The 26,004-nt window shown below is 37.4% G+C and overlaps 1 protein-coding gene and 1 pseudogene across 2 annotated transcripts; both read right to left on the bottom strand.

The window, feature by feature from the left end:
- Positions 1-3,096: 3,096 nt before the first annotated feature.
- Positions 3,097-8,268, bottom strand: LOC147564445 (methyl-CpG-binding domain-containing protein 2-like). Of its 2 annotated transcripts, none has more exons than XM_086646344.1 (5): positions 5,524-8,268; positions 4,681-5,042; positions 4,245-4,298; positions 3,747-3,892; positions 3,097-3,382 (listed from the first exon to the last, which is right to left on the bottom strand). In XM_086646344.1, the coding sequence occupies exons 2-5, from the start codon at positions 5,040-5,042 to the stop codon at positions 3,252-3,254; spliced, it is 693 nt and encodes a 230-aa protein (XP_086502470.1). In that variant the 5' UTR covers positions 5,524-8,268; the 3' UTR covers positions 3,097-3,251. The 2 variants fall into 2 exon arrangements, with proteins under 2 accessions (XP_086502470.1, XP_086502478.1); XM_086646352.1 differs by having other exon boundaries at positions 6,640-8,268.
- On the bottom strand, positions 8,198-8,715 carry LOC147564444 (mitochondrial import receptor subunit TOM7-1 pseudogene; annotated as a pseudogene).
- Positions 8,716-26,004: the final 17,289 nt, after the last annotated feature.

Raw genomic sequence — 26,004 nt, 5'->3', positions numbered from 1 at the left:
AAATTAGACATGTTGTCGAAACCGCACTTGCACTCATGCATCAAAGTCACCTACCCAAATCCTTTTGGCCGGAGGCCTTCGGTACAGCCACTTACCTTATAAATCGTATGCCAACAACTGTTCTGAAAAACAAATGCCCTTTTGAAATTCTCTTTTCTCGAAAACCAGATTATGAATTTTTACGTGTTTTTGGTTCACGTTGTTATCCTCTTTTAACTCCTTATCGTAAACACAAGCTAGACTATAAAAGTCTACCTTGTATTTTCTTAGGATATAGTGAGTTTCACAAAGGATAGAAATGCTTCGAGCCAAAATCAGAAAAACTTTTCATTTCACGTGATGTATTATTTGATGAAACTCTCTTTCCATTTGCTTTATCTGATTTACAAGATCATAAACATGAAGTCACGGTTGATGATGCTCCTAATTGGATACCCTTGGTGTTGCCCTCTCCTCATGTTATATCTCCCCAGATCTCAAACCAATCGCAATCCCCCTTACCGGATTTAGATTTACCCACACCATCTCCTTCCACATCAGATTCAACATCTTCTCCTTCAACTAGTGAATCTGTCCAGAGTATGTTACCATCTGTTTCTTTGCCTCTTAATGAACATTCAGGAGATGGAGCGAATATTGATACAAATACATCAATGGCGGGATCACTTGAAGAGTCCACTTCTCCCTCACCGGTCCGATCACTACACCCAATGATTACTCGGTCGAAAGATGGAATTGTGAAGCAAAAGGTATTTAAATCATTATTAGCTACACAATATCCCTTGAATATTGCTTTACTATCTACATTACCATCTTTACCGGCAGAGCCGACTTGTTATAGTGATGCTAAATCTAATCCTAAGTGGTGTGAAGCAATGGCAGATGAATTCAACGCCTTGATGCGTAACCAAACTTGGACATTAGTTCCACGTCATCCATCAATGAACCTGATTGGGTCGAAATGGGTCTTCCGCATAAAGCCCAAAAGTGATGGGACAGTTGATCGGTACAAGGCTAGACTTGTCGCGAAGGGTTTCAATCAACAATATGGTCTTGATTATGATGAAACCTTCTCACCCGTTGTCAAGCCAGCAACGATACGGTTGGTAATTAGTCTAGCAGTCAGTTCAAATTGGAAAATAACACAACTTGATGTCAAAAATGCGTTTTTACATGGCTTCATTGATAAGGAGGTTTACATGTCACAACCTCCTGGTTTTACGGATGTGGTATATCCGGATCATGTATGTAAGCTAAATAAAGCTTTATACGGCTTAAAACAGGCACCAAGGGCCTGGTTTCATCGCTTTACTACTTACATTCGAGAACTTGGCTTTGTATCTTCGAAGTCGGATCACTCATTGTTTATTTATCGAACTTCAACCTCTATCACAATTTTATTACTATATGTTGATGACATATTACTTACAGGTTCGGATTGTTTAGTTATAACAGAATTGATTACCCGACTTCATGAACAATTTTCAATGACAAATTTGGGTGCCTTACATCATTTCTTAGGGATGGAAATTAATCGTTCTGCTTCAGGTTTGACTCTCACTCAAACACGGTACACACTTGAGCTTCTCAAGAAGCTAAATTTGGAAAACTCTAAACCAGTTAGCACACCTTGCACTGTTGGTAAAAGGGCATCAGTTCAAGATGGTGTCCTGTTTGAAAATGTTACTCTATATCGTTCACTTGTGGGTGGTCTCCAATATTTGTCTCTTACTCGTCCAGATATCAGTTACTCGGTGAACCAGGTATGTCAATATATGCATTCACCCACTGACATGCACTTCATTGCTGTTAAGAGAATTTTTCGTTACTTAAAGGCTACCTTAGGTCGGGGTCTGTTTTTTGGCACCAATTCAGTTAATCGTCTTCAACATCGTGAGATTTCAGACTCATCAATACATGCCTTCTCCGATGCCGATTGGGCAGGAGATCCAGACACTCGACGCTCTGTTTCAGGTAGTTGTATTTTTCTGGGTACTCACTTAATCTTATGGTCCTCAAAGAAACAGCCTACGGTCTCACGTTCAAGCACCGAGGCTGAATACCGAGCTATGGCAACTACGGCAGCAGACATTGCTTGGGTTCAGTACTTACTTCGTGATTTAGGAGTTCCAATGTCTACTCCACCAGTTCTTCATTGTGACAATGTGAGTGCAACGTATATGGCTCATAATCCGATTCTACACTCGCGAACAAAACACATGGATCTTGATTATCACTTTGTTCGGGAGCGAGTCACACGAGGTGCGTTATGTGTTCGCTATATACCCACACAAATTCAGCTTGCAGACATCTTCACCAAAGGATTAGTCAAAGCTAGACATCAAGTGTTGTGCTCCAAACTCTCACTTCGTGATCCGAAGCTTGAGCTTGAGGGGGGGTAATAGAGCTAATCGTATCTCTACATATGACTTGGTCATTATATTTTTAAATTTGAAAAGTGGTTGCATATCTGATGCAATCTCAATTTGAATCCCATGTATATCTCAGTCAATGTAAATCTAGTTGTAACTAACAATTCAAATCATTATAAATATATCACTCCCTTGAACAGAAAACTCAAGGGAGAATTCTCTGTTTTCAGAAGATTAGGGATTGAAAAGCAAACAGACTAATTTTTGGACTTGAAACAAGATTACTTCTAAGTCAAAATTAATTTACTAAAGTCTTTATTCCCTAGAGATATCTTCAATTCCCCAAAGCCGCGGCCTTAAAGAGGGAGTTGAGTAACACCATAAAGGAGGGAGTCAAACCATTAAAGAGTCATCTAATTTTGACTAAAAGAGTACCAATAGCCAGTATTTCCATCTTTAGACGAGTGGTTCAGACAAGCTATTGTTTTTTCAATTAAGAAGACAATGCGATCAATTTTTCGAAAACGATGAAGATCATGAAATCGGGTTGTTTTAGGGATCATAATATTTAGCTAGAAACCAAGTAAGATTTCCAGCTCATTTGGATGGCCACGCGGCTAACAATTATCGAATCCTACAACAGACTACACATAAAAAGCGTTGACTCAATCGAAAGATATGACTTGAGGGAATGAAGCATAAGGCGCAGATCGAAAGATATGACTAGAAATAAAAATTCTCAGAACAATTTCATTGATACCTTAAATCAAAAGACATAAATAATCAACCAGCACTGGAAATAATTTATATATCAATGAAAGAGACAACCACATAACTGAAAAAAAACCTGAGTAACAAGGCCTGACTCTGTACTGCCGACTAGACGACTCTCTGAGAACATAGGAAATGGTGCAGCAGGTACGGATGGTTAAGTAAGTCAAGAAATCCCCATTGCCCAGGGATATGGTCCTCGCTGTTGTCAACTAGGTGTCTCCAATGGTTACTGATTACTGCAAAGAATTGAACACACTTGAGATTACTGCTATCAGAAGGAACATGAAATTTGTTGGTTACTCCAAGAGTTATTCAACATCAACCACACAATGTTAAATACGTTAAAGTACTCGTATTGGCATACTGTTTTCATACTTGGCAGAGACAAAAACCAAGTTTTCTACTAATCAAGAGATCGAGATTCAGTTGAACAGATTGATCTAAATGGACCAACAATGAGTTTGTGATCCCTGCTTTGGGTTCCTATTAAATTCAAAGACACCAAAAAATTCTCTGGTAGGGAGACAAAGATTCTAATCACATATAATAGTTAATACTAGTTGAGGTAGTATCAAATAAACAGGAATTTCTTTTATATACCTTCAGTAGGTTCATCACGGTTAGAACCAGAGGGTGGTACAGACCCGCGCCTTCTCACATAGTCACTCCTCAAGGGTTTTGGGCATTTGAATGAAAACTGGTCCAAGTTTACTCCTGGATACATTTCTTGATGCTCGAGAAGGTACCTGAAGAACAAGAAACATAAATCTTTTTTACAAAGAGATAGGACACTCACTTGAAGATAATGAACTCAGAATAAAAACTAATTTTGAGGCATTAGGATGGTTTTCTTTATAACCAATTGTTTTCTACACCTCTCATCTTTGCCAAGTTCGTTAATGAACATGTCATTTCCCAATTATCAAAAATTTCTTAATAAAGCATGAATAATCTTAATATTAGATATGGTGGTATTTTATGGTCCCAAGTCCTAGCACTATTTTTTAAATGCAGTACGCACTGTTGACTTCGAGAATCTGACAAGAGTATACATGTTAAGTAAGGAAAAATAAGTAATGAAGAGCATAAAAAACAAACCTTCGGGTTTCCACAGTCGAACGCAGCTTCTTTCCCGATGGAGAAACATAATACCTGATAATATTTAAGCTGATCAGACAACTAGTTCTAGAATAGAGAAGCTTAAAAAACAAGTTTGAAAGGTGAAACATGGGCCAGAAAATATATTTACCTCAACAAGTATATCGGACAGCATACAAAACATATGTACAACTTATACTACGAAAAGGTATTGAACTCATATGAATATTCACGTTGTCAATGAAATTATTTTTGAACGTATATAACCCTTACTAGGGGTGGGAAACGGGTCGGGCTCAGGCACCCAAACAGACTGCTAGGATTAATCAAGCCAGATAGAATAAAATGATGCAGAGAAAGACAAAGATGGAGATAAGGAAACCTAGTCAGTAAAGCAAAATAACTTCTCTAAGTAGTTAGTGAAAGAAATACTCACACGTCCGCAAATTTAGTGCATCCTGCACTTCGAACGATTATTAATCGCTCCCAGCCAGGAGGCGTTTGAGGAATATTGGGCTCATCAATTGCCCACACCATAGAGTCATCTTGGCTGACATCTGTAGGAAGTGCACAACTAACGTCGGGGCGCCAGTCCCGAGCACTCTCACAAATAAATGGCGAACTTAAGATATTTTGGCGTAGTTCTTCGTACTTTTCTTTCGTCGGAATAAGCCTCCAATTGAAACAGTTCTCGCATCGAGCAGCATATAAGAACCCCGTGGACGCTCTGGATCTTGGGGTTTGTCCATTTCGTAAAGAAGGTGAAGATGAAGGGAGGTATTCCTGAGGTGAGGCCATCTGTGATAATAATAAATGAAAAAGCAATCAACGATTAATACTCTAAACGTTCATGCAGGATACTTACGGTGTTTCAGAAAGAAGAATATGATTGTTTTTTGGATCTAGAAAAGTACTTAATCTATATATCAAGAAAATATATAAGCCTGTAAGAAAATCAGCATTTGATACTGGCGACGGAAACAACAGATAAGAAAATTGAAAAATTAAATAACGGGAACAAGGTGTGAAAGAGGATCAAAATTTATATTGCAAAATCTGTGACCCTTTCCCTACATATTAAGCAGAACTCTCAATATTCCGTATTCCCATACAATTTTCCTAATGAAGTATCAACTAAAATAGTTGTTCTTACAGACGGAAGAAAGAGGATCGAACATAAGGAAGAATTTCAACAAAGAGAAAGAGGGTAAAGGAGAAGCCTGCGGAAATCAACATAGAAACATCAAAAATCATAACAATCGTAGAGACTAAGTAATACCTCTTTGTAGCTTAAGAAAACTCTCTCTGCGGCAGCAATCCAGGGGCAGAAAATGAGTTGCAGAACCTAATGTTGTATTTATATAGCTAGTCAAAGGGAAAAACCTAAAACGGATCTGTTTGGCATACTCCATCTTCCCGATACATGCCCAAAAAGATTCCATATATAACAATTGTCATTAACTCGCGATAATTACAATGCAATTAAACTTGGAACCAAGTCCTGACTAGGCGAGTGTCAACCTGAATAAGTTGATTCCGATCCGAGTTAAATCGGAATTTTGGTTGAATATATTAATGGTATATTATGTAACACTTTGAGAAAGAAAATGTTATAAAAGAAAAACTAAGAGTTCATATCCGATTTCATCTTAAAATGGAGAATCAATGGAGCTTATATTTTTTCCTTTTCCTTCACATTCTTGAAACAACTTTCTCTTATCTAAAATCAGTTGAAGTAAGCATATACAAGAGTCACGAGACCACTAAATATGTTTCCTCTCGCTCTCTTATCACTTTCAGATTCTGACTTGGTGGGAATCTCAGAAACTGAAATTAGTGGTGTTATTTTCGCGTGTGAAAGAGATGACATCTCAAAACTGAATACTTTACCAGGCTATAGAAGTTAGCATCAGTGTTTCTTAAACTCCTAGATCCAAACAGATTTCCCAAAGATTCAGCATTTAAGGTAAAAAAGAATAGACATTTACATGCTCTTGTCTCCAAGGGCAAGTGAAAATTGTAAAGCAAGCAAATGAGAATCACTATTATCGCAAACTCACTAGGATATTGATTGCATTTATACTAGGAAGTCGACCATTTTTTGTTTGAACTTTTTTTTCTTCTTCACATTAACTTGTTCAATTACTAGACAACTGAGAAAAACAAGAAGAAATAAGAAATTATGCTTTCCGAAAAAAAAATTTAACCAACAAAAAATTGGCATAACCAGACACAGTCACACAGATAGAAATAAACAATCAAACTTTGTCTCTAACACTAGATATTTTTCATTTTGAATTGATTAAAACCTAGCAAAAAATGAAATCAATCAATGAAGTATTAGTTGTTAAAACTGCATAAGTTATTACAAAAATTGAGTTGTAGTAGTACTAACCTTGAAGATGATTTTGCATTCCTAAATTGTGTATGGCGAGCTAAATGAACCAGAAATTAATCGTAATCCAGCTGGAATAGGTGAGTCCCCCGATATGAAGTAGTTCCATACAGAAAGGGGTGGGTAAGTTCACAATTATTTCCCCGCAATCTAAAGCCAAATTATATAAGGACAAAAAATATCATGTATAAATACTAAAAATTTACTAAATTTATATAAACACATCATAAGGGGTCCACTTGCCCGCGTATGGAATTTGGAAGCATGAGTAGTGTTTTCACAACAAATACAATTGATACCTCAACAAAATCATCTCACTCTTACCTCTAGTTCCAATGCAACAACTCGCTTTGCTTTGTCTTGCTCGGTTTGTGTACAAGATACAAAAGAATCAAAATGAGAACCCTTAAGTACGAGGAGAACGTTTCCTTGTACATCAATAAAAATCACATTTTGCAAGGAAATGTCCACCCCAAACTTCATTTACTTAACCTGAAAAGTTTCTTAAACCTCTTTTTTTTTTAAGTTAGTCAACCTCAATCGAGGTTGTGGAAGGGAAATAGGGTACTAGAGAAGGAGAATGTTTTTTTTTTCCATTTTTTAATAGTGATTATAGTTTTTTGCCGAGATCTTTGCTCCAATTCGAATTGCATTTATATTTTGTTAACTGAAAATAGAAATAGAACCTGTTTCGATATGAACACATGGACAAATGGAAATATATGTTCCAATTTCAATGAAACATGTGACTTAGCTGTATAATGTATTTGTTACATACTTACATTCAGTACGTGGGATGTCAAACCAATTTGAAACTTGTAACACACATTTAGACAGATTTAAGTGAAATAGATTAGTTCCACACTTTTATTGTTTGATAAATTGTTCATAGATAACGTCTTGTGGTGTTTCTTCATAATGACTTAAGTTATTCCACGAGAGGCTTTTCTCTTTATGGTTGGGCTAGGTATAACACGTGCTTACAACACAGGCAATTTTGGCGAGTGTTCTACACAAGTGACTATGCTGCACCCAAATCACTACTAGTCCCCATAATAGAGTGAACTTGATCCAGCTCACTGGCATTACGAGGACTATGTGCGGTTTTGGTGTGTCGCTTGCTTACCTGCATGGCAACATAACATGCTCAACTGCAATATATTATGCTCGACGGATCGGCCCATACGTAGGAACGTGTTCAACCTAGACCTAGTAATGTTGTTATAAATCATAATTTTCAAGTTCAAATCAACCCTAAGCAAATACTACATTTCTTCTAATATCTGATTCATCCTTTTCTGCTGTCAGAGCACAGGACTAAGCAAATGATTTGATGATACTAACATGAACACCAAGATCCGATTAAAAGTAACAATTATGCCAATAAGATCAAATTCCACACTTGCCAATATCTCAAATTGAAACCCCAGAGCTAAAATTTTATCTGTGGTCTGATTCAAAAAATGAAAAGTGAAATGATAAACAACCATAGTCTTTCAAAAATCAGAATATGTTTTAGATTCAATCAAAAATTGAAACAAGATAAACAAAATAATAATAATTTAAATAAACTTCATATCTATAAATTCGAGTTCATAAACAATAACTCAGATTACAATAAAGAACGGAATAGAAAAAACCTAAAACAAATAAAGAACCTGAAGTGGTAGTTTCGCCGAATGAATGCCTATTCATAGTAAAGAAGAACCGATTAAAACGCCATTTTTCGAATTGTATAAACGATATGTTGCTTCAGACGGGGCTAAGGAGTTGAGAAAGATGTGGTTTTGGTTCAGAATTCATTCCGATGAAGATCACAAGTGGGATGAAACCATAATGAGTTATTACTTTCGCTTTCTTCAAACCCCAAATACTCCATTCCTTCAAGCACTTCGCAGTTGATTGTTCATCAAAAGCCTTTGAACACTTTGCTGTTTTGCCTTTCGCCTTAGACGCCATTGATAGTATTTTTTACTCCTCAAGAAACCCTAAACAGCGTTTTCTTCGATTGTGGGTTTGACGTGAAGAGTATAAAAAGTTGCAACTTGCAACACGCCCTAGACTTGCATCTTTGCTCGCTTCCCAATAGCCAACAACGAGTAGCGGGCTGGAGTCGGTAGTTCAACAACTGGTAGCCCAGTTGGAAAACTGTTTTATATGTTGTCTGTTACTTTTTTTTTTTTTTTTTGAACGGAAATACCATAAACTAAAAGTATTACAAAGTTGTCCAAGAAAATCTAAAAAAATTAAAACAGGACTACTTAGTAACAAAGTTATCAACTATGGGTCAAACAGGCACCAATAACTTTACGTAGGACTAAACCAAGAAGCGGCTAAGTTGTGTGCAAGTTGGTTTTTCTCACGTGGACAGAAAAGGATTGCCACTCTTCGGTTTGAGATTGCTGTTGTTTCTCTGGTTATCAATCGAGAAGTCGATTTCTCTCTGTCTTGGCTTGATTTAGACAGAGTTTCCTTTCTCTAACTTATAGAGAGATGAACTATTAAAGAATAATGATTTATCAATATTCCTTCTTTCGGGCTAACCGAGATAGGTGTTAATGTAGTCGAGGCAAGAATAAATTATCTTTCCTTAAGACATTTTACACCCCCGTAACAGTACCAAACGTTAGGGTGTATGCCTTCGGGATACAACGACTTTCCTTTCAGAGTTTTAAGATGGTACTTCTTTATTCTGAAAGCGGACGAACCTTTGTCAGTATTATGAGCTCTTGGACTAATGCGGATGATCTTCTAGATGCTTCAGAAATTCAAATTTCACTCGAAACTTCTTTCTTCCTTTTTCCAGATATTCTAGTCTAACCAGAACTTCTAAAAATACTTCCTTAATTAGATATTCTAGGCTAACCAGAACTTCTAATTGTTAGAAGGGAAGAGAAGAAGAGAATGAATTGAATTGATGAAAAATGAAGTGGGTTTGGTGGGTTTATATAGGAATTGAATAGGTGCATTTGCCTTTTGGGTTCAAAACACATAGTTGTTCGAAACTAGGGACTTTAACTGAATATTAAGAGTCGGTTCATCTTGGGCCATCAGATCGAGCTTGAAAACGCGGACGGAACGCTGGTCGTCAGAGGCGGTTCGCGCGTGCCCGAGAGATGCCCAACAGAGAAGAAGCTCGGTCGTTAGATGATGATCTGGTGGGATCCCGAGCCTTGCCCGACACGGGATTAGCGCGGACCGTTGGATCCGCGAGGATCCAACGCTTCTGCGCTCGGCCCGAAGCTATCCCGCCCACTCATTTGCGCGACCGTCGGATCTTGCAAAATCCCGCGCATTGAACGCCATCCGTCCAGATTAGGATGTGCGCGCTTCGCTTGAACGGTCCCTAATCTGACTTGTCCTCTTTGACGATTTAGTCCCTATTTCAACCGATCTTCGTTCAAACTTTAACCTTGAATTTCTCATTCATCCGGAATCGGATTTGAGTGATTTTTGGCTCTAAATTGTAGAGCTCGACGAGATGAACGCAATGGCGCGTTCCGTTTCTGAGTTTGACGAGTCGGGTCGAGCCAAAATTGGCTCCGATTCCAACAATCCCCCACATGAATGAAAATTTGAGGTTTTATGCTATGATATATGCAGACTTACTATACTAACAGACTGACACTGACAGAGCTCATAAGCGGAACTTCGCTGCATCGGAAGAAGGTAGTCTTTCGACTTTGAACCTTTCCTAGTGAATAACTACAAGGTCTACAAGGACGGCAGTGAACTTTTCGTCTTGAACTGAGTCCTGGGAATTGTAATCCAAAATACCTATCACACAGCTAATCCCTTACTTACTTAGGTTCTCGGTTGTGTTCATTTCGGTCCTGAACAATCCCGATTTCATGTGTGCTTTAGAGAAGTCGGCCTAGACGACCTTCTCACGGAACCGGCATCAATTCACACACATATAGGTTATCCGTAATAAGGTATCCTGCTATACCTCACCTTAGAGTCAAGTTCTAAGTTTTCGGATTCATTAAAAGCTTAATGCTTAACCTCTCAATGCAGGCAACACTGTTGTCATCCTAGGAATGGGTAAGAGATAGAAATCTCTTACAGTGTTACTGTCGAGTCAGGATATAGCTTCAGTTGCCCTTTGAACCTAGATCGTGGGATCTCCAGTCATCTAGGTAGGGTTTCACCATGCCTTTACTCATTTACTTTAGGCGTTAGCCTCATTCCCCTTGATGATGCAACTACTAACTCTCTAGATAACCCTTTTGTAAATGGATCCGCTAGGTTATCTTTGGATCTTATATAATTTATAGTTATGATCCCTTCAGAGAGAAGTTGCTTAACGGTATTATGTCTTCGACGAATGTGTCGAGACTTACCGTTGTACATCTTGTTTTGTGCCAGTGCAATCGCCGCTTGGTTATCGCAGTGTATGTTGATTGCAGGCACCGGCTTTGGCCATATTGGAATATCTTCAAGGAATTGTCGCAGCCATTCTGCTTCTTCCCCTGCTTTATCTAGAGCTATGAATTCTGAATCCATTGTCGATCGAGCAATGCACGTTTGCTTCGAAGATTTCCAAGATATAGCAGCCCCTCCAGTGTAAACACATATCCACTGGTTGACTTAGTGTCGTCGGTATCTGATATCCAATTTGCATCTGCATATCCCTCTAAGACTGCGGGATATGTGATATAGTGGAGTCCGTACTCCTTCGTCTTTCTTAGATACCGTAGCACTCTCGTTATGGCGTTCCAATGTGTGTTATTCGGGTTACTCGTAAATCTACTTAGCTTACTGACTGAGTAGGCTATGTCGGGTCGAGTACAGTTCATTAGGTACATCAGACTTCTAATAATCCGGGAGTACTCTAATTGTCTGACTGCGTTCCCTGTATTCTTCATTAAGTGAATACTTGGATCTATCGGAGTATTCGCCACTTTTAGGTCATCTTTGCTGAATTTTTCTAAGATTTTCTCAACGTAATGCGTTTGAGATAAACTTATCCCTTCAGCCGTCTTGGAAACCTTAATTCCAAGAATGACCTCCGCCTTCCCTAAATCTTTCATGTCGAAAGTTTTCGAAAGCATCTTTTTAGTTGTATTAATGACATCTAAATTATTTCCCATAATTAGCATGTCATCTACATACAAACATAGAATAACACATCCTTTCGCAGTGATCTTTGTATAGACACATTTATCACATTCGTTGATCTTGAATCCGTTTGATAATAATGTGTCATCAAACTTTAAGTGCCACTGCTTTGGAGCTTGCTTTAGCCCATATAGTGATTTCACTAACCTACACACTTTCTTTTCTTGACCCGGAGCTATGAACCCTTCTGGTTGGTTCATATATATCTCTTCTTCGAGTTGTCCGTTTAAGAAAGCGGTTTTCACATCCATCTGATGAATTTCCAGATTATATAAGGATGCTATAGCTACTAACACTCTTATTGAGGTGATTCGACTAACTGGAGAATAGGTGTCGAAGTAATCTAAACCTTCTTCTTGTCGGAATCCCTTTGCGACAAGTCTCGCTTTATACTTGTCTATAGATCCATCTGTTTTCAATTTCCTTTTGAAAATCCATTTGCAGCCTAGAGGCTTACAACCCGGTGGGAGGTCTACTAGCTCCCATGTATGATTTTGCATGATGGATTCTATTTCACTATTAACAACTTCTTTCCAGAATGGAGCTTCTGGAGTAGTACTCATTGCTTCTGTGAAAGTTTGAGGTTCATTTTCAACCATATAGGTTAGAAAATCAGGACCAAATGTCTTAGCTTTCTTTGTCCTTTTGCCCCTTCGAGGTTCGAGTATTGTTTCCTCGATTTCCATATCATCTTCTTTAGATGTTTCTGGATTTTCCTCTTCCTCATCTCTTACACGTTTTCTACTTTCAGATGAGACTTCTGAGTTCTGTTTGAAAGGAAAGATGTGTTCAAAGAACTTAGCATCTCTCGATTCCAGAATGGTGTTTACGTGTATATCTTCAATTTCAGACTTCTGTACTAGAAATCTATAGGCGCCACTATTTATTGCAGGCCCTATGTATACACAGTCCACAGTTTTAGGTCCTATCTTGACCCGTTTAGGAGGAGGAACTAATACCTTCGCTAGGCACCCCCACACTTTCGTGTATTTAAAGGATGGCATCCTTCCTTTCCATAATTCATATGGAATTTTACCGGTTTTTCTATGGGGTAACTTATTTAATAAGTGATTCGCCGATAATATCGCCTCCCCCCACAAGTTCTGAGGTAAACCAGAACTTATTAAGAAAGCGTTCATCATTTCTTTTAACGTTCTGTTTTTCCGCTCTGCTACACCATTTTGTTAAGGTGTATAAGGAGCCGTCGTTTGATGAACTATGTCATTCTTCGCACATATCTCGACGAAAGGAGATTCATACTCTCCACCTCGATCGCTTCTCAAAGTCTTAATCTTTTTATTAAGTTGAGTTTCCACTTCGGTTTTATAGAGCTCGAACTTATCGATTGCTTCATCCTTACTCCTTAGTAAGTAAACATAACAAAACCGAGTGGAGTCATCGATAAAGGTGATGAAGTACTTTTTACCACCTCTGGTTTGAACCATCTTTAAGTCACAGAGATCACTGTGAATTAAGTCTAGAGGTTATGTGACTCGTTCTATTGATTTGAATGATGTCTTAGTCATCTTTGATTCTACACATGTTTGACATGTTTGTTTTGAATCAATTTCGACTTTCGGAATTAACTCTAAGTTCATTAATTTCTTTAATGACTTGTTATTCACATGTCCTAGTCTTTCATGCCAAATATTAAAACTCTCAGCAATATAAACGGAATTATTAATTTTATTAATAATAGACGCCTTTGGCGTTACAGAGGTTACATTTAGTTTAAATAACCCCCCACATAAGTAGCCCTTCCCAACATACATCCCATTCTTAGACAAGACGAAGTTGTTTGACTCAAAGACTAGTTTGAACCCATTCTTACTTAGAAGAGAACCAGAAACCAGATTCTTTCGGATATCTGGAGCATGGAGTACATCGTTCAAAGTTACTTCCTTTCCTGAAGTGAACTTTAGTATGATCTTCCCTTTCCCTCTGACCTGGGTGGTTGAGTCGTTTCCCATGAACAGGGTTTCTCCTTCACCTACTTCGTTATAAGAAGAGAAGAGGCTTTTGTCACCACAAATGTGACGAGTTGCTCCGGTGTCGACCCACCACTCTCTCTGGTTGTTAACCAGGTTAACTTCAGATACCACTGCACAGAGGTTCAAGTTCTGAAGTTTCTCAGTCACTTCTTCGGCTTCAGTAATCATAGCACATAGATTCTGAGTTTCGGTGTCTTCTACCAGCGAGGCTTGGTCATTCGCCTTCTTATGTCTTTTGCCGGTTTTGGAACGACACTCCTTAGCTAGATGACCTCTTTTGCCACAATTGTAACATTGGCCGAACCTGGTCTTTTTCTTCGTCTTTCCTCCGTCTTTAGACGGATGCTTACGCTTCTTACTTGGACCGGTCTCTACGACGTTCACATTCGAGAGTCTTTCAGAGTTCTTCTCGGCAATGCGACTGTCCTCTTCGATTCGAAGCTTTAGGATGAGTTCTTCAAGGCTCATATCCTTATTCTTGTGGCGGAGATAATTTTTGAAGTCTTTCCACCCCATGGGTAATTTTTCAATCAGAGCTCGGACCTGGAAAGGTTCATTCGTTATCATGTTCTCTGCCTGTAGTTCCTGTAGGAGACTCTGCAGTTCTTGGACTTGGGTCATAACTGGTTTTGAATCAGTCATCTTGTAGTCCAAGAATCGTCCTACGATGAACTTTTTGACACCCGCCTTTTCAGTTTTATACTTATTGATAAGGGTGTCCCACAGTTGTTTAGACGTTTCTATAACCGAATATAGATTATAGAGTCCGTCATCTAAACTGTTCAGGATATAGTTCTTGCACAAGAAGTCTTCTTGTTTCCATGCATCTATTTCAGCGGTACGTTGCGCCTCATCCTCTATTTCTGCATGGGCGGGTCTCTCTTCGGTTAAGAATTTAACCAGACCCAATGTCGTTAGGTAGAACATCATCTTCAACTTCCATCGGTTGAAGTCAGTTCCCTTGAACTTCTCTGGTTTTTCCCCATTGTTGGTGTTAGGCGGAATGACTCGTAGAGTAGTTCTTGTTCGTGTCATTTCGTTTTCTGAAACACACAGAAAGTAAACCAAATTAATATCTTATAACCAGAGAAATAATCGTTATAAAATGTCTTAAGATTGTTGTTTCTCTAGTTATCAATCGAGAAGTCGATTTCTCTCTGTCTTGGCTTGATTTAGACAGAGTTTCCTTTCTCTAACTTATAGAGAGATGAACTATTAAAGAATAATGATTTATCCATATTCCTTCTTTCGGGCTAACCCAGATAGGTGTTAATGTAGTCGAGGCAAGAATAAATTCTCTTTCCTTAAGACATTTTACACCCCCGTAACAGTACCAAACGTTAGGGTGTATGCCTTCGGGATACAACGACTTTCCTTTCAGAGTTTTAAGATGGTACTTCTTTATTCTGAAAGCGGACGAACTTTTGTCAGTATTATGAGCTCTTGGACTAATGCGGATGATCTTCTAGATGCTTCGGAAATTCAAATTTCACTCAAAACTTCTTTCTTCATTTTTCCAGATATTCTAGTCTAACCAGAACTTCTAGAAATACTTCCTTAATTAGATATTCTAGGCTAACCAGAACTTCTAATTGTTAGAAGGGAAGTGAAGAAGAGAATGAATTGAATTGATGAAAAATGAAGTGGGTTTGGTGGGTTTATATAGGAATTGAATAGGTGCATTTGCCTTTTGGGTTCAAAAGACATAGTTGTTCGAAACTAGGGACTTTAACTGAATATTAAGAGTCGGTTCATCTTGGGCCATCAGGTCGAGCTTGAAAACGCGGACGGAACGCTGGCCGTCAGATGCGGTTCGCGCGTGCCCGAGAGATGCCCAACAGAGAAGAAGCTCGGCCGTTAGATGATGATCTGGTGGGATCCCGAGCCTTGCCCGACACGGGATTAGCGCGGACCGTTGGATCCGCGAGGATCCAACGCTTCTGCGCTCGGCCCGAAGCTATCCTGCCCACTCATTTGCGCGACCGTCGGATCTTGCAAAATCTCGCGCATTGAACGCCATCCGTCCAGATTAGGATGTGCGCGCTTCGCTTGAACGGTCCCTAATCTGACTTGTCCTCTTTGACGATTTAGTCCCTATTTCAACCGATCTTCGTTCAAACTTTAACCTTGAATTTCTCATTCATCCGGAATCGGATTTGAGTGATTCTTGGCTCTAAATTGTAGAGCTCGACGAGACGAACGCAATGGCTTATTCCGTTTCTGAATTTGACGAGTCGGGTCGAGCCAAAATCGGCTCCGATTCCAACAATTGCAACACGTAGCTCGTTAATAGCCGTCCATAATCTCCACGGGATTGAAGGATCCACGGTTGTAAGAAGCTCCACCATAACCCTAGAATCAGTCTCCAATATAAATACTTCCACCTCCAGCCGATTATCCAATTCTAATCCTAAAACTATTCCAAGCAGTTCACTTTCAAGAGCAGTCGCCGGGGATATGAGTTTAGTTTCTTGTTCGATTACTTCGCCTAAGCTGTTCCTCGCAACCGCAGCACAAGAACCAACCATGATTGATCTAAAAGATCCATCACAATTAATTTTTATTGTGTCCTCAGGAGGTGGTAGCCATTGTTGTTCCTGCAAGAGATTATTAGATTCATTAAGAGATAAGTTAGGGATCACAAACCTCAGAGACTCCTTCGTTCTTCGCCAACATCCAGCTATGTCTAAGGAAGATAAATATCAAATCGTTCCTCATCTTCCACCAATTCCAAAGAAGATAAGTAGCTTCCAACCATGTATTGTACCATTTTTATCTTCTAATAGCATAGATCTCAAAGATCCAACTAAATCTGTAGTTAAAATGTTTAAGATCTTGATTATTTGTATGCCTAATTAAATCTTTGAAACTATTGCAGCAAGAGAACAAGTGATCCCTGGTTTTAATCTCCCTTCTGTCGTACATGGTACACAGGTTAGGTATATTGGGTATTTTACTACTGATGTTGGTTCGATTAGGTAAACCATCATGAATTAGTTTCCATATAAATATTTGTATATTAGGATTCATTTGTTTCTGTTTCCAAAATTTCTTCCATGGAAAGTTATAAGCTTGATCAGAAAGAATAGGAGTGGTTTTGATCTGTTGATAATAAGATTTTGTAGAGAATTTGCCACTCTCTACACAAGTCCAAATAAGCCTATCATTTTGTGGGTGTTGAGGAAGCACTATATTGGAAATAGCCTGTACTGTTGAGTCTTCAAAATATGTGTTAAGTATCTCTATATCCCACTGTTTAGCCAATGAATCACTCTTTATTAAATCTGCTACCCAATATATGTTGTTTGGAAGTTGTTGTTTAAACTGAAGCTGATGACCTTGTAAATCAGGGATCCATGGATCTAGCTTAATTTTAATACTTGAACCGTCCCCAATTAACCAAAGACAATTCCTGTGAATTGTTTCTTTAGTATGAGTAATAGCTTTCCAAAAATTAGATGTCGAAGTTGGACTAGAAGAAGACTAAAAGTCATCACCCATAATGTATTTTGCCTTTACTAACTTGACCCATGTACTATTTGGATGAGTTAGTAACTTCCAAGTCATTTTAGCTATTAGAGCTTCATTGACCTCCTTCAATGACCTGATACCAAGTCCTCCACTTCTCTTTGGACTACAAAGTATATCCCACTTTATGAAATGTAATTTCCTCTCATCGAAGTCATGCCCCCACCAAAAGTTCCTTTCTACTTTTTCTAACTTTTGGATAACAATCTGAGGTAGAATTTGGAAACTGAAAGGATATGTACAGAAAGAGGATAAAATTGTTTTGATGAGTACCGTTCTTCCTGCTTGAGTAATATATTTCATTTTCCAAGTTGATAGAGATAACTAGGTTTCCTCCCCGTCCTACGAACGGGGAAGATCCCTCTTGGCTAACGCCTAACAAAAAAATAAATTTAAATTTCTTGTAAAGAGGAAAATGAATAGGGAAGAGATATTAACCAATAAATCGATGACTGAAAATCGTGAGGGAGAGAGATATGTGGGTAGTTACGTAGGGATATCCTAACCAATTTTGGTCGTTTTACACTACTACCCTTCTATTTTGACTGGATTTACACGAAAGAGATTTTATAACAACCGTCAGATTGATCTTTATGAAAATCACAATAAAAATGGACGGTCAGACTTATCCCCCGGATAACCGACTGAGTTGTTTTAATATAATAGAGTTCATGACTGCTACAAGCTTATTTTAATCTTATGATGTATTGAAATCGTTTAATTTATGATGTGTTCAAATAAGAAAAAAAATTGTTGAGTAAATTTATCGGATCTTGTTGTATTTGACTTTTCATTTTGATCATTTGTTTCCTTATTGGGATAGATTGAATTTCTAACCACCCAATGTCTTGCATGCTCGATTCGGCCCTTAAAATACCAAATTCAACATTAATCCAATTAGAAAGTTTAGACCCCCAAAGAAGCAAGCCCAAACGCAATATTGCTACCTCTTAGGCAATGAATTTTGATCAAATGTTACTTTGGCCAAGGATGGGGTGGACCAGCCAGACAGAGATCTACTAGGACATTTTGATAGATGAACTACTTGAAACTTGTAGATCAGGGAGTTCGAGTAGATGTCGAATCCCCACGATTTTCTCAGAGTTGTAGAGACAGATTCATGTCTCTAATACTACAAAATGGACTAGCAATTCTGGAAAGATTAATAAAAATTTGCCAAAACAAATGAGAATCGGTGAATAGGGTGGGTCATAGTCATAGACACAATAAAACTCTCTCGTTTGTTGTCTTTTTAAATAGCAATGTTCTGATGATGTGAAGGATATTTTCCCTCGGTCTGAAGGAATGGTATCCTTCCGAAGGAATGTCATTCGACCAAGATGTCATTGCGTACGATTTGGCGAATAGGATCTCGATGACCTTACTCGGAAGATCATCTAGTCCGGTCGAATTAGGGATTGTAATGCTTAGGTAGAAGCCGCTTACGATTAGGGGTGTACACGAGCCGAGTTCTTAACGAGCTGCTTGAGCTCGGCTCGACTATTGCTCGCGCGACTCGAATAGTAACGAGCGCGAGCTTAACACGAGCCCAAAATCATGTTCGTTTATGTAAACGAGCCGAGTTTGATCGTTCTTTAGTGTATCACGAGCTACTCGTGAACAAATCGTTTAACATACTCTTATAATATTGTAGTACATAATTACGTATTAGTATTGAAACTTGAACATGAAATATCAACCATTAAAAAAATTATCGGAATATGAATCATTAATCATTATTATTGTATGTGACAAATGATCATTGAAGTATTTTGATAATTTAGAAAGTTTTCATTTGAAGTATTTTGACAAACGAGCTTAAAAGAATACGAGCTCGAGTTCGAGCTCGAGCTCTTTCAAACTTATACAAACCGAGCTTGAACAAGTGGACAATTACTCGAACGAGTTCGGGCTTGAACTCGAGCTCGACAGTCAAATACACGAACCGAGCTTGAACATCTTACTACTCGGCTCGGCTCGACTCGAGTACACCCATGCTTACGATCGTCGGATAACTTCGGTAATCCGCGACTAACATAGACCGGATCCTACAAGGGTTACACATAAGAGTGATGGTTTGAATGGAGAGAATTGACTAGTGGGAGATAGGTAAATTGGATCCATTATTAGTAAGACCAATTAGTTCGGAGGAGTCCGAACACATACACATACATCCGGGCCCGAAAGGGAGGCCCGAGAAGGCTTTAAGGGGGTCGGCCATGTGATGGCCGGCCATGTCATGGCCGGTTGGAGCTTAAGTGGGTCGGCCAAGGAAGAAGGAAGCCCATAAAAGGGCTATGTTGGCCGGCCACAGTAAAGGAACCCTAAAAGGGTATTTTGGGAAAATATTCTCTAATTAGGTCTTTATGAATCCTAGTTTGGGTCAAACACCTATTCTAGGGATTTTTATATAAGGATTAAATTAGACAACCTAAAGGACAACCAAGACAGAGAAGGAAAAGCTAACTGAAAAGCAATTTAGTTTGTATTTCTCAGAGAGAGAGAGAGAGAGAGAGAGAGAGGGGGGGGGGAGTTGTCTGAGAGAGAGAAAGAGAGTTTCTCTTAATTATCTAGTCAAGATGAAGGAGTTCTTCATCTCAACCTTCAAGAAGGTCCTAGCTGACTCGAAGGAGGGAGTTCAAGTCATACACTCGGTGTCTCAAGTAGATTAGCTACAATTGGAGCTCTTATCTTCCGAATATTGGTCTAGATTTAGTTCGTGGGACAGAGATTAAGGTAATCATCTTTCTGATTCTAGTTCATTGATATGTTCATGTATAGATCCTGGAAACCTAGTGTTATTCATATGATGATTTAGATTTTGCTAACAACATTAGATAGTATCATAAGCATGATAATTGTATTAGATACATACATAACCTAACATGATGTGCCACAGTTTAGGGTGTGTGGCATTCTAAAGATCTGATTGCCTTGACAATGCGTGTTTAAAAATAGGTTGTGGCTCTGCAATTGTTCTATAGGCACGACCAATTTAGCCACGCAACCGTATATACACCTTCTTTTTTGGTAAGTACGTGCCCGTTTTTAAATGAATAGAAGCCGTCAAATAGGATCATGTCCCAATTACTAAGGATGCCACATTTGTCTTTCTACATGTATATCATTTCCATTGTTTATTTTGATAAGGCCACGACTTTAAGGAATAAAAAAGTTCTCCAGGGAATATTGAATTAGTCAATAAAAATTGATTTAGTGATTTAGAGGTCATATTCTTCTTTTAATTCAAAAATTGGCTTCATCAAACATTGCCCCCTAATCTGCATTTTCTCTCGCACACACACTCTCTCACCATCTCTTTCACTATCACTAACTATCTCTTTGTCGTTCTCACTCTAGATCTCTCTCTATCTCTCTCTTTTATTGTAAATCACTCTCATCTCTCTCGTTATAGACATATCTCTCTGTAGATTAGTTTTTCTTTTTTCTCTCGCTGTCTTTATCTCTCTTTCTCGCAGCCTCTATCTCGTCCTCTCCCTCTCTTGCAGTATGTATAGATCTTTCTGTGGAGATTGCAAAGTTCGTGGGCACGAAACGTTTTGCAGCCACGAAACGTTTTGTGGCCACGAAATGGTCAGGGTCACAAAATGTTTTGTGGCCACGAAATACTCGAATGGTTTCGCCAAAAACCTTCCTCGAGGTATGGCTCTGGCAAAGGGAACACTTCCCTTCACCGGAACAGTGTCTGTGCGAGTGAGAGAGAAAAATATTGAGAGATCGATCAAGAAACAATGAACGATTGAGCGAGAAACAGTGGGAGATCGAGAGACATAGATAGGGAGAACAATAGAGAAAGATAGTGAAAGAGAGGGAGGGACCGAGAAAGGGTAACAATAAGTGAGAGAGGAGAAGAAAGGAAAGAGAAGGGGAGGCAATGGTAGTAGTGGGAAGTTGTGGTGGTGATGGTGTTAGAGAAGATGAAGATTAAGGGGCAATATTTGATCAAGTTAAATTTTGGGTTAAAACATAATATTCCCCCGAGAATATACAGAAAAACATGGATTTCCTAGAAAATTTATTTTCCGGAGATTATTCTTTATGCCCCAAAACCGCTGCCTTGTGATAAATGTCATCATTCACTCGTTGTAACAAAAAAGAAAGGGTTAATTTCGTATTTACCCCTAATTTATGACAACCTCACCGTTTTGGCCCCATAAGTGTCCGACAGTTAGATTTGGCCCTCAAAGACCAAATTTTTGACAGAAATATCCCTGGGGGGCAAAATGGTATTATTTCTCAAAAAACTTAAAACCATAAAAGCCACATCACCTAGAAGGTCTGTTGAAGACCTCCGGCGAAGGGAACCCCTTCGTCGAAGGTTTTAGAGAGAGAAAGGTAAGATAGAAGGAAGATATGAAGAAAGAAGAAAATGAGAAAGAAAGAAGAAAGAGAAAGAAGAAGAGATGGAGGAAGGAAAAAAGAAGAAGAGAGAGAAAAGAAGAAAAACAAAAGTTAGTTAAAGGTGGATGACCGACCAGAATTTTTTATTCCGGCCGGCGACCTTTCGCCAGAGAAGAATAAGTGAGGTGGAGAGGAGGAGTTGTGTTGGAGGAGAGATAAGGTGAGGTGGAGGAGAAAATTTGAAATTTGAGAGTCAAAATGAACTGTCGGACACTTATGAGGGCCGAAACGGTGAGTTGGTCACAAACTGGAGGCCAAAATAGAATTAACCCAAAAAGAAAATGTCATCCTTCACATTTTTTAGTTTAATTGATTTACTTTCTTGGACATATTAGTGAAAAAAAGTATTTAGACAACTTGTCTAGCTTTATTTTTTGAAATGAAAACAAACTACTTGGATTACTCTAGACCACCATAACTCCCCCGTCAAAGGAACGGTATCAACGGAACATGTCGTAGCTACTATTTCTTGTCTAGTAATGGCAATAGCGGTGTTTATTGCGTCAGGCCTATCCAACCGGGCTGGTGCATATAGTCTCGGGGTGGGTTAGCTATATCCGACCCAGTATGGGACCAGAACTTAACGCGAGTCAGGTCAACCTGCAATTAGTTTCTAATTTCAAAGAAAATATATTAAATTTTTTTTTTAAATATTAATTAAAAAGTTACCTACAAATAAAATAAAAAAAGGATAAAAAACATAAAATAACACATATAAAAGAAAATATGTTTTGATATATAATTAATTTCATATAAAATTTATGCAAAAAATGACAAATATAAAAGAAACAATCTTATGAAATATAATTTATACTTACTCAAAAAGTAAAAGATAACAAATACAAAAGAAAAAAATATTATGAAATATTATCTATATCATATAGCATTTATATAAATAATTAAAAATAAATAAAAAATGATTTTATAGAATATAATTCATACAATATAAAACTTACCAAAAAGATGACAAATAGAAAAGAAAACGTCTTATGTTATTTATACCATATGGAACTTAGTTAAAAGTAAGAGATAGTAAATGTAATAGATATCTTACGAAATACTATTTATATCACATGAAACTTATCTAAATTTTTTTTTTTTTTTGTTGAACTCAAACTTATCTAAAAATTAAAAAATAAAAGATAACAAATATAAAAGAACTGATACTAAAGAATGTTATTTATATTATATGAAATATAATTTATTAGATATAAATCCTTAATAGAATATTTTTCAATTAGGAAAAACAAGGGTCGGGTCGGGCTTCGCCCAACTCGGAATTCTGTTGCGCCAGGCCTAACTCATCAGGTTTAGTCGTTCAGAATAGAAACTCATCTCAAAAAAAGAAATCCCTCTAGGGCACAGGTTAGTCATATCACAAACTAAAAGATTAAGACTATGACAACCACAAGGCGTGTAGCTCTTGGATTTATTTCAGACAATCTTTTCTGCACACATTTATATCTACCTTTGGTAATAGACTTGTTGTCATATCTTTTCAAATTAATATTCAAACGAAGATTATTTAATTCATTCTTAAGGACACTAAAAAGACCATGTTTAGATGTATCTTCCACTTTTAAGAATCCTAAAAAATTCTTTCACTTTTATTGGAGTTGTTGCAACATTGACACATCTTATCACTAATGATATTTGTTCCTCTTGACTCATATCGTGAGTGCAATCAAGTATTACATAGTAGTACTTGGCATCTTGAATTCTTTCAACAATCATTTTCTTAGTCTCAGAAGTCAACATCAATATCAATTCATTTTAGAAGTTGTGACTAAGATAATGATGATGAATTTCACCATGTTTAATACGTTGAATGTGCAATACTTCATAAAACTCCACGACTCATGCAATAATGCCCAAAAAAATCCATTATTTTCTTCACCAATCTTTGCACTAGTCCGACGAAAGGCTAAACCTCTCCTAATAAGAGTTCTCACAAGAGCAACTATTTTCTTCAATACTTTTTTCCAATGTTCCTTCTCTTTGTTAAGTTGTTCTCGTATATGTTTGTCAAAATCTCGACTCTTCGCAATCCAACATCTAATTCATTCCATTTAGTCGAAATTTCGTAATGGTATTTCCTTTATTCATAACTTTTCATCCTTCCGGTAAGATTTCTACAATCTTGAATAACTTCAAATGGTAATTGACTAGTATTTTCACAAGCTAACAACTTACAACAAAAGCAATATACTTTATTTTTCGAAATTGAATATGCAAGTCATGTCCTATCATACTTATCACCATTTATAGTAGAACGAGTGTAATATGCAGAAGAGAAACATCTACCATACACATCCAACGAAAAATCTAAATTAATAATTCTTGTCGGACCTTTTTGTACCAAAAAGTCTCTTAAATTTTGATCAATGATGCCCCAATGTTCCAGATGAAAGATATTTTTAGGTGCCTGTTCTTCATTAATGAAACATTCATTTGTATTGTTATATAAGGGTTTCAATATCATCAATGCTATCCTCATTCATAATATTATCATTTGTGGTATCGTCTTCCGCACTTTCATCGTTAATGTTTCTATTGTGTCTAACAAATCTATCGAAAACACTAACTTGTAATAGAATTGGTTCTTCTTCTCATCTCTTCCTTTTTTTTAGACCCGAAAGCATAACTAGATCTCCGAAAAGCAACTAAAAAAATTAATCACATGATAATTACAAAAATAATAAGAATTATAGTCAATATATGAATCAATTAAAAAAGCTAGTTAGATTTTATAAAATCTTATAATACTAATGATTGAGAAATCTAAGACTAAGATGTACCATAAAACCTCGTTATTAGAGAAATCTAATCAAATTAAGGGTTTTAAGAGCTTCCCCCTCAAAAAAAATCCGTAATTGAGTTTACCCTCTTCAGGAATTGGTAATTGAGCTTACCCCCTTGAATTTAGATTTTTTTCAAAATTACTAAGGACATGTTTGACATGTGATAATAAAATCATAAATTAAATAATACATAAACCAAATCAATCTTTACTAATCATATTCCTGACAAAATCAAACAATAAAGTATGGTGGAATCTCTACTAGGAATTATATTGAAGTATAAGTCTTGGTAGTCACAATTATTTCGCGTACGCCAAACACAACGTTTTTGTTTTTGTCAATAATAGTAAGTCTAAGTGGGTAAACTCAATTACCCATCATTGAGGGAGGTAAACTTAATTACCGATTAGTGACGAGGAGGTAAACTCAAAAATAACAATAAAATAATAATAATAAAATCAATTACCCTAAAATTAATGATTGAGAAAATTGTAATAATAATAATAATAAAATTAATAATAGATTTATAGATTAGTTAGAAAATTATAGAGAGATAGTAAGAGGTGCCAACAACCTTATTATATAATGATTAAAATTCGGTAATAGATTAGTTCATTAGTTAGAGAAAGAGAAAGAAAAGGATAATAAAGGTTACCGAGATGATTTGGTTCAAATAGGTCGTTAGTATTACCTTGTTGGAACTGAGAATTTGGAATAAATTTCATGTGTAACCTGGTGGTGGAGTGGTGGCTGGGTTGGACGGTGCTAAGTTCGGACTTGAAGGTGTGGAACTTCTTGTTATGGATCGAGTTCACTTTATCTTTGTCTCGTCTTGTTTAAGCCAGAGTCTTGGTTGAAGTGTGGAACTTCTTTTCTCTAACTTATAGAGAGATAGACAATAATAGGATTCTGACTTATCAGTAATCCTTCTTTCGGATTATCCGAAATAGACAAAAAAGAATGGAGTCGAGGCGAGAATAAATTCTCTTTCCTTAAGACATTTTACACCCCCGTACAGTTAGGGTATATGCCTTCGGGATACAACGACTATCCTTCCAGAATTTAAGATGATACTTCTATATTCTGAAAGCGGACGAACCTTCGTAAATAATATGAGCTCTTGGACTGATGTGGATGGATTTTCTAGATACTTGAATATTATAACTTCACTCAGATACTTCTCTCTTCGAAATTTCAGACACACCAGAATGTTTCTAAAATCAGAATTATATTCCAGACATACCAGAATATTGATTTCAGAAGAGAAGAGAAGAAGAGAATAAACGGGATTCACTCGGAGGCTTCTTTCTTCAGTATTCTAGATATACTAGAATGTTTCTAAAATCAGAATTATATTTCAGACGCATCAGAATACTGATTTTAGAAGAGAAGAAAAGAAGAGAATGAATTGGATGATGAATGGAATGATTTTGGGTTGTTTATATAGGAATTGAGTAGGCACATAATTTGGGACACATCTCTTCGTATTTTGGGACAAATCT

This window comes from Eschscholzia californica, unplaced genomic scaffold, assembly GCF_041429995.1.
Source record: "Eschscholzia californica isolate CP2 unplaced genomic scaffold, dmEscCali1.0.p SCAF_1, whole genome shotgun sequence".
NCBI lineage: Eukaryota > Viridiplantae > Streptophyta > Magnoliopsida > Ranunculales > Papaveraceae > Eschscholzia > Eschscholzia californica.
The sequence above is the reverse complement of the archived record's forward strand: the minus strand, read 5'-3'. Positions and strand labels throughout refer to the sequence as shown.